Genomic DNA, 9,338 nt, shown 5'->3' with positions numbered 1-9,338 from the left:
ATGAAGCAGGCTCCCTGCTGAGCAGAGAGCCCGATGTGGGACTCGATCCCAGGACCCTGAGATCATGACCTGAGCCGAAGGCAGCGGCTTAACCCACTGAGCCACCCAGGCGCCCTCATATTAGTTTTTAATTTTAATGTAATCCCTATCAGAATTTCCGTTGCATTTTTTTTTAAAGATTTTTTCTTTATTTATCTGACAGAGATCATAAGTAGGCAGAGAGGCAAGCAGAGAGAGAGGAGGAAGCAGGCTCCCTGCAGAGCAGAGAGCCCGTTGTGGGGCTCGATCCCAGGACCCTGGGATCATGACCTGAGCCGAAGGCAGAGGCTTAACCCACTGAGCCACCCAGGTGCCCCTTCCGTTGCATTTTTAAGGGGACTTGACAGGTTGAATCTTTAGTTCATCCAGAAGAGAAAATGCATAGGAATGGCCAAGAGTTAATGGAGGGAAAATTCTGCAGTAATAAAGGCAACTCCTTATCAGTTACCAATGTACACCAGCTCGACTGCTAACAATTACAATAGCAAGGTATTGTCTTAGGACCAGAACATTGTCAGTGAAACCGACTTGACTGTTTCTATTGAATCTATATAAAAAGTAGCATAGGGGCACCCATGTTGACTCAGTTGGTGAAGCATCCAACTTTAATCTCAGCTCAGGTCTCGATACCGTGGCCGTTTGTTCAAGCCCAGCGTAAGGCCCCATGCTGGATGTGGAGCCTGCTTAAAACAAGCAATCAACCAATGAAAGTGGCATAAGTACTGACTAGTAAACGGAGTTAGGGTAACTGGCTCCCCATTTGAAAGAAAATAAAAGTTAGACTCCTATTTTACAGCATTAACAAAAGTTGCAAGTGGCTTAAAGAGCTGAATGTTAAAAAAAAAATTTATGTAACTCTTAGATACAGTATATATATATTTTTAAATCTTGAGATGGTTAGGGCTGCCTTCGTGGGACATAAAACTAGGAAGCCTTAAAGGAGAAAATAGATTTGGCCACTAAAATAATTTATTGTGGGGCACCTGCGTGGCTCAGTGGGTTAAGTGTCTGCCTTCAGCTCAGGTCATGATACCAGGGTCCTGGGATGGAGCCCTGTATCAAGCTCTTTGCTCAGTGGGGAGCCTGCTTCTCCTCCCTCTGCCTGTGCTTTCTTACTCTCTTTCTCAAATAAATAAAATTTTTTTTTTTTTTTTAAAGATTATTTATTTATTTATTTGACAGAGAGATCACATGTAGGCAGAGAGGCAGGCAGAGAGAGAGAGAAGGAAGCAGGCTCCCTGCTGAGCAGAGAACCCGATGTGGGACTCGATCCCAGGACTCTGGGATCATGACCTGAGCCGAAGGCAGCGGCTTAAACCACTGAGCCACCCAGGCACCCTAAATAAAATATTTTTAAAAAATAATTTGTCATGACAAAAACAGTGAAATTTAAGAGACGAGATAATATTTGCAACGTAACTACAAAGTCTTTGTACTCCTATAAATCAGTAAGGGAAAGATAATCCAGTGGAATATGGGCAGATTTCCAAAGAAGAAATCATATCAAAAGTTGTTAATGTCCATAAGGTAAATGTAATGTAAGGTAAATATAAGACCAACCAGATAAGGCTAGGAGTTTTCTGAGTCCTGGAGAGTAATAGGTAAGAATAAAAAACGTTATAATAAAGCTTTTTGTAACAGAAAGTCACACCTTATCTATTTCTTTATAAAACTGTGTTTTCAGTTATCAGATTTGTTTAAAGTAAGATAGATTAATAGTGAAGACTTCTTTTTTTTTTTTAAGATTTATTTATTTTTTAAGATTTATTTATTTATTTGAGAGAGAGCACAAGAACACAGGCCAGGGGAGCAGCAGGCTGAGGCAGAGGGAGAGGCAGAAGCAGGATCCCAGCTGAGCAAGGAGCCCAATAAGGGGCTCAATGCCAGGACCCTGGGATCATAACCTGAGCTGAAGGCAGCTGCTTAACTTGCTAAGCCACCCAGGTGCCCCACTAGTGAAGATTTCTGCTTAACTTGTCAAGTCAGTTAGGAAGCCTGCCATGCATTTTTGTGGGATGCTACTCGTGTATTAGTTAAACTTTTATATGTAAAATGAAATTCTCTTTGCACAACTGTCGCTCAGAAAGAGTATAGCCCATTTTAAATTGTACTGGTATGTTGAATCATTTCAAATAACCCAGTACACACCGTATGTGGGCTTATTGTTCTACTCAGAGATCGAAATGGCTTCCAGAGGAAAGACAGAGACAAGCAAATTAAAGCAGAATCTAGAAGAACAGTTGGATAGACTGATGCAGCAGTTGCAAGATCTGGAGGAGTGCAGGTAATCGTCTAACGAAACGCTGCTCTGCTGGCCGGTGCCTTTTTCTCGGCCAGGTGCCCGGCGGTGGGTGCAGGCCCATGTGTGATTTTGGTTTTCCCTGCCGTGTTCTTCACAGTGCTTTGAAGTAGAAATAGCAGCACCTACCTTGTCTCTCTTTAGTATTTAAAGTGGTCCTGCCTGGTATATACTTGACCTTCTAGTGTATTTTCAACCTTAACTGTTCAAAGGACCAAAACTGTTCATGGCCTTTTTCAACACCTTTGAGAGGTGGTTGGAGGTATTTCAAATGAAGAGGCCAAAACGATGCTTGGCCCAGAATAGGTGCTGAAGAAATGAGAGCTGCCATGATTTGTAGTAAATGTTTAATAAATGACTTGTTCACTTAGTGAATAAAAATAGCCTCTTGGCTAACTGAACATAATAAAAAAAAAATAGCCTCTTCCTCAGGTGACAGGTAATACATTGCTGTTGTATTTCATGATGCACAAAATTTTACCTGCCACTAAGGATGGGGGTAAAAATATCTGCTATTTTGTCAAGTACCTGTTGTTTGTCATGGACGTCTATAGTTCATGTAATGCTCATAGCAGCTCTATGAGGTAGGTACTGTATCATCGGTGGCTTATAGATCAAGAAACTGAGGCTTGGCTGTGTTAAATGTCTTGCCCAGGCTTACGCGTTGATTCATAGACGGCTTAAAAGGAAGTTATTATGTGGTTTGTTGAGTGTGCCTCGTTTTGGTAAAAGAAAAATGTTTAATTATCAAAGTAATCACATTGTAGGAAAACGCCCATATTACCAACATCTGAACCCATCTGTTATTAGCATTTTGTCCTTTCCTTTCAGCCTTGTCCCCGCAACGTATTTTTTGTAAATATATGTAGCTGAAGTCTTGGGGTACAAATATTAAGATTGCTTTTTTCACTTGGAACTCTATGCTTTTCTCTGTTATGTTCACTGCACTTCAGAGAGGAGCTCGATACAGACGAATATGAAGAAACCAAAAAGGAAACTCTGGAGCAGCTAAGTGAATTTAATGATTCCCTGAAGAAAATCATGTCTGGAAATATGACTCTGGTCGATGAGCTAAGTGGAATGCAGCTGGTAAGCATAATTTACTTACACTGGTGACACAGGTGATTTTCTCTCTTTTTTAGTAAGTATGTTTAAAATAGAAAAAAACTCTGGGGGTTTGACTTCTGAGCGCTGAGTGTCTGTGTACAGGTAGAGCAGCATAAGCTTCCAGATCTTCATTTGGTTATGTATTTGGCTCCAGTGACATGCACAGAAATAGCAAAAGGAAACTAATTTTTTTTTTAATTTAAATTTTAGGTAGTTAATGTACAGTGTGATGTTGGTTTCTGGAGAAGAATTCAGAATTCCGTGATTCATCACTTATGTATGTGCCCTGCTTAACACCCCACCCCCGTCTAGCTCATCCGCCGCCCACCTCCCTCCCATTTATCATTTATCAAAGATAAATGATTCTTTATCATTAGGAATCTCTTCTGGCTCATTTGCCTCTTTCCTTTTTTCCCCCTTCCCATATGTTCCTCTGTTTTGTTTCTTAAATTCCATATATGAGTGAGATCCTGTGGTATTTGTCTTTCTCTGACTGACTTATTTCATTTAACATAATATACTCTACCTCCATCCACATTGTTACAAATTTTAAGATTTCATTCTTTTTTTTTTTTTTTTTTTTTTTTTTTTTTTATTTGACAGAAATCACAAGTAGATGGAGAGGCAGGCAGAGAGAGAGAGAGGGAAGCAGGCTCCCCGCCGAGCAGAGAGCCCGATGCGGGACTCGATCTCAGGACCCCGAGATCATGACCTGAGCCGAAGGCAGCGGCTTAACCCACTGAGCCACCCAGGCGCCCCGTGGATTTCATTCTTTTTGATGACTAATATTCTGTTATATTTATATATATATATATACACACACACACAAACATATTATATATGTGTGTATGTGTATATACACACACACCCCTTTTTTCCATTCATCAGTTGTTGGATATTTGGGCTCTCTCCATAGTCTGACTATTGTTGCTAATAATGCTGCTGTAAACATCGGGGTGCATGTATCTCTTGAAATCTTTATTTTTGTGTCCTTTGGGTAAATACCTAGTAGTGCAATTGCCGGACTGTATTGTAGTTCTATTTTTAATATTTTGAGGAACCTCCATACTGTTCTGTCGAGTGGCTGCACCAGTTTGAATTCCCACCAACAGTACAAGAGAGTTCCCCTTTCTCCACATCCTCGCCAATATCTGCTGTTTCTTGTGTTGTTAATTTTAGCCATTCTGGGGCTCCTGGGTGGTTCAGTCATTAGTTCTCTGCCTCTGCCTTCGGCTCAGGTCATGATCCTGGGGTCCTGGGACTGAGCCCCTTGTCAGGCTCCCTGCTAAGCAGAGAGCCTACTTCTCCCTCTCCCACTCCTCCTGCTTGTGTTCCCTCTCCCTCTCTCTTGCTTTCTGTTAAATAAATAAATAAAATCTTAAAAAAAAAATCTAGCCATTCTGACAGGTGTGAGATGGTATCTCATCATGGTTTTGATTTTATTTCCCTGATGATGAGTAATGGTGAGCATCCTTTCATGTGTCTGTTAGCCATCTAGGTGTCTTCTTTGAAATAGTGTCCATTCATGTCTTCTGCCCATTTCTTAACTGGGTTACATGTCTTTTTGGGTGTTGAATTTGTTAAGTTCCTCATAGATTTTGGATCCTAACCCTAATCGGATACATCGTTTGCAAATACCTTCTTCCATCCTGCAGGCTGCCTTTTGGTTTTATTGACTGTTTCCTTTGCTGTGCAGCTTTTTAGTTCATTTTTGCTTTTGTGGAAACTAAAATTATAACAGTATTTGATGAACAAGGAAGACTATTTGTAATTGAGGATTCATCAATCAATTATTGTAATATTTAATTCATTGGACTATTTTGTTCAGTTTTTACCTTTCTGTATTCTAGGCTATCCAGGCAGCTATCAGCCAGGCCTTTAAAACCCCAGAGGTCATCAGGTTATTTGCAAAGAAACAACCAGGTCAGCTTCGGACAAGGTTAGCAGAGGTAAAGTTTCTTCAATTTGATTTAATTGCTGGGTGTATGTGTTTTCTCAGCTCCAGAATTTCATTATGTTATTCTGAAATTTAAAAATCAGTCAGTTGAGAATGTGTAACACCACCACCAGTAAACCCTAATGTGTACGCTATAGAAGTGGGGGATTATGATGTGTCAGCATAGGTTCAGCTGTTGTAACAATGAGCCACTCTGGTGGGGCATGTTCATGATGGGGAGGCTATGCATGAGCAGAGGTGAGGGGTGTATGGGAAATCTTTGTACCTTTCACACAATTTACTGTGAACCTAAAACTGTTCTGAAAAAATAGTCTGTTAGAAAAAATTGATTGGTGATTTTTTTTTTTAAAGATTTTATTTATTTATTTGAAAGAGAGAGAAGAAGCAGTGGGAGAGAGGGGGAGAAGCAGACTCCCCACTGAGCAGGGAGCCTGATGCAGGGTTCAATCCCAGGACCCTGGGATCATGACCTGAGCCCAAGACAGATGCCTAATGGACTGAGACACCCACGTGCCCCCGGATTTGTTTTAATATTTATTTATTTTAGAGAGAGAGAATGTGGGAAGGGGGAGCGGGAGAGAGAGACATTAGCAGACTCCCCCCTGAGCTTGGAGTCCAGCGCGGGGCTTGATCTCACACTCCTGAGATCATGACCTGAGCCGAAACCAAGAGTCAGGCCTTCAACTGACTTTGCCATGGAGGGGCCTCTAATCAGTTGATTTTAGAACCACAACGCATAGTTTTCTGACAGAATTAGTCTTTCTAGCAATTATTATTGGTGTTGAATATGGAGGTTTAAACAGCATATGACAGTTAAAAGTGCTACTAACTGCTTCTACTTGGACCCCACCTTTAAGGTTTTACCATGCACTTGGAGCCCTGAATTGAAATTCTAGCAAGAATCCATTAGCGATATTGCTCTCTGTGTACATGGCCTTTGTTATCTAAGAATTTCAAACATCTCTATAAACCTGGTGCTTGAGAAAGTCTGTATATAAACTTGAATATAATTAAGACATTAACAAGTTGTTTGCAACCACTGGTGGTAATTCAGTAGCATAGTGGTTAGAGCACAAACATAGGTCAGACTGGCAGGATTGGTGTTGCTGCTCTACTGTGAAGGTAGGTGACCTTGGGAAGTTATTATTATTATTATTTTTAAAGACTTTAGGGGCGCCTAAAGGGTGGCTCAGTTGTTAAGCGTCTGCCTTCGGCTCAGGTCATGATCCCAGGGACCTGGGATGGAGACCCACGTCAGGCTCCCCACTCAGAGAAAGCCTGCCTCTCCCTCTCCCACCCCCCTGCTTGTGTTCCTTCTCTCGCTGTGTCTCTCTCTGTCAAACAAAGAAATAAAATATAAAATATTTTATATTTTATATATATTATATTTATATTTATATATGTTTATATTATAAATAAATAAATAATATTTTATTTATTTATTTGACAGAGACAGCAAGAGAGGGAATAAGAGCAGGGGGAGGGGGAGAGGGAGGACAGGCTTCCCGCTGAGCAGGGAGCCAGATGCAGGGCTCCCTCCCCACCTAAAATTAGTAAATCTTTAAAACTTAAAAAAAAAGAAGTAGTAGTAGTAATTCTGGGGGCACCTGGCTGACATGGTCAGAAGAGCATGCAACTCTTGATCTCAGGGTTGTGCGTTCGAGCCCCATATTGGGTTGGGGGATTACTTTAACAACAACAAAAAAGTAGCAGTAGTAGATCTGAAAAGTTGGATTTTATGGGCAGAATGTTTTTAACTTAAGTACCATGTACTTTGCATCCGTCCTTTTCAGATGGACAGAGATCTCATGGTAGGGAAGCTGGACAGAGGCCTGTACATGCAACAGAAAGTGGAGATACTTACAGCTCTCAGGAAACTTGGCGAGAAGGTACCTGTATTTAATTTAATATTAAATTAAAAGGTATAAAGTATCTGGTACAGAACTTCTTGATCTGTGATCCAGTTTTTGGTTCTGAGACATTCCTAACTGTGTTTCTTAGAACCACTTGTTAACATTTGAATCCACTTCCATGGGCTTAGTTTTGTTTTGTTTTGTTTTGTTTTGTTTTGTTTTGTTTTGTTTAGCTGACTGCAGATGATGAGGCCTTCCTGTCAGCAAATGCAGGTGCTATACTCAGCCAGTTTGAGAAAGTCTCCACAGACCTTGGTGAGTACCCTTGTAGTTGTGCAAGCCGAGCATGTGTTACTGCCCCAGGTCACTGGATACCATGGGAGAGATAACAGGATGGCCTTTTCTTGAGTTAAAAGGTAAAACCAGGGGCGCCTGGGTGGCTGAGTGGGTTAAGCCGCTGCCTTCGGCTCAGGTCATGATCTCAGGGTCCTGGGATGGAGTCCCGCATTGGGCTCCCTGCTCAGCGGGGAGCCTGCTTCCCTCTCTCTCTCTCTGCCTGCCTCTCTGTCTACTGTGATCTCTCTCTGTCAAATAAATAAATAAAATCTTTAAAAAAAAAAAAAGTAAAGTAAACTCAAATTTTATATATTCCATTTTGCATTTAAAGCTAGAATGAGGATCTGTAGGCAGTAAATCACCCCATGTATATCAGATGTTTGTTCAGGGGAAAGAAACTGGGAATTGGCACTGGGAAGGTTGGAGGCAATGCTCTGATAATACAAGCTAATTTCATTTCCTGTTTCAGTATCTATGGGAGAGATTTTCCCCTTGGTACCTGGAATTATAAATGCATATGAAATAACCTTTTGTTTATCATGTGTCTTTCTCCTTAGGCTCCGGAGACAAAGTTCTTGCATTGGCAAGTTTCGAAGTTGAAAAAACAAAGAAATGACATGGTGTGGAGCCTTGGGACATTGATCACATTCTTGCTGTAAATGGCAGTTGTCTTCTAGGGGTTTTGAATCATTGCAAAGAAATCAAGAGATTCTTGAAATGCACTGATAAGCTAAGAAAAGGTGACAGGAAAACATACTTGTGGCTTCTGGTTATACCCTTCATCATTGTGCTTTGTGTAGGGCCACCTGCCTCAGTCATCCCAGACTTGTTGGGATGAGGGACCCGTTGGACCTTATTCATTATGTCTTATGTGTTTTTTTAGAGAGAACAGAAAACAGTTTCTCTGCCTGTTTTTATTAAGCTTCCTTGTTTTTAAGTGCTGACAGTAAATGAAAAGATGTGAACTAAGGATTATTTTTGCTCATAATTTATCCCCACTTATTGGAGTGAATAGTGTACCAACATCAGTCGACCTCATGTGTGTTCATAGAATTTGAGTTCTGAGCGATCTTAGAAATCCTTTTCATTTGATAAACGAGAAAGCTGAGGCTCAGAAAGAGCAAGTTGACTTGCTTCAAGTCTCATCCAAAACAGAGCTGGTGATAAGACTTGGGTGTTCTGACTCTCAGTTTTGTGTCCATTGAGTTTTATTTCTGTATTTTGTGCTGTTTTTAAAAACGAATTAACACATATTTGGGCAAGTCTGTGTTTATGAAAAATTCAATGTCTCAACAGAAAGTTGTCACTAAGGGACCTTTCCCCAGCCTGTGAGGCCTCCTTATGAATGGGGCCCATTGTATCTCTGAGTTTTGAGCTTGGAACAATGGGAGCCCTGTTGAGAGTCTCCTGGAGTAACTTAACCTCCTGCCGGTGTTTCACCAGGGAAGCAATTGAGAGCGGCAGCTGGAGGCCCTCCGTGTGTGTGACCTCTTCGCTGAAACCCAGAAGGTGGTGACTGCAAACTATTTCTTACTTTTGAGTTTGTGGAGAAACACAAACTAAGTTACGAGGAAAAGCATACTCTTGAGTTTATGTTTCTCTGCATGCTCAAATACGGAGATCTCCCATGCATGTGTACGGAGATCTCCCATGCATGTGTACGGAGATCTCCCATGCGTGTGTACGGAGATCTCCCATGCGTGTGTACGGAGATCTCCCATGCGTGTGTACGGAGATCTCCCATGCG

The 9,338-nt window shown here is 41.3% G+C and overlaps 1 protein-coding gene across 2 annotated transcripts in view; it reads left to right on the top strand.

Moving 5' to 3' along the window:
* Nucleotides 1-8,556, top strand: part of LZIC (leucine zipper and CTNNBIP1 domain containing) — a 12,526-nt gene extending 3,970 nt beyond the window's left edge. For both annotated transcript variants that reach the window (XM_059375155.1, XM_059375156.1), the window contains 6 exons: nucleotides 2,215-2,323; nucleotides 3,292-3,427; nucleotides 5,296-5,394; nucleotides 7,196-7,291; nucleotides 7,489-7,570; nucleotides 8,149-8,556. In XM_059375155.1, coding sequence (XP_059231138.1) covers nucleotides 2,215-2,323; nucleotides 3,292-3,427; nucleotides 5,296-5,394; nucleotides 7,196-7,291; nucleotides 7,489-7,570; nucleotides 8,149-8,207 — 581 coding nt within the window. In that variant the 3' untranslated portion in view covers nucleotides 8,208-8,556. The remainder of the gene's footprint in view (nucleotides 1-2,214; nucleotides 2,324-3,291; nucleotides 3,428-5,295; nucleotides 5,395-7,195; nucleotides 7,292-7,488; nucleotides 7,571-8,148) is intronic.
* Nucleotides 8,557-9,338: the final 782 nt, after the last annotated feature.

Source organism: Mustela nigripes, chromosome 14 (assembly GCF_022355385.1).
Source record: "Mustela nigripes isolate SB6536 chromosome 14, MUSNIG.SB6536, whole genome shotgun sequence".
Classification (NCBI taxonomy): domain Eukaryota; kingdom Metazoa; phylum Chordata; class Mammalia; order Carnivora; family Mustelidae; genus Mustela; species Mustela nigripes.
Note: the sequence above shows the minus strand (reverse complement) of the source record. Positions and strands in the feature narration are given on the sequence as shown.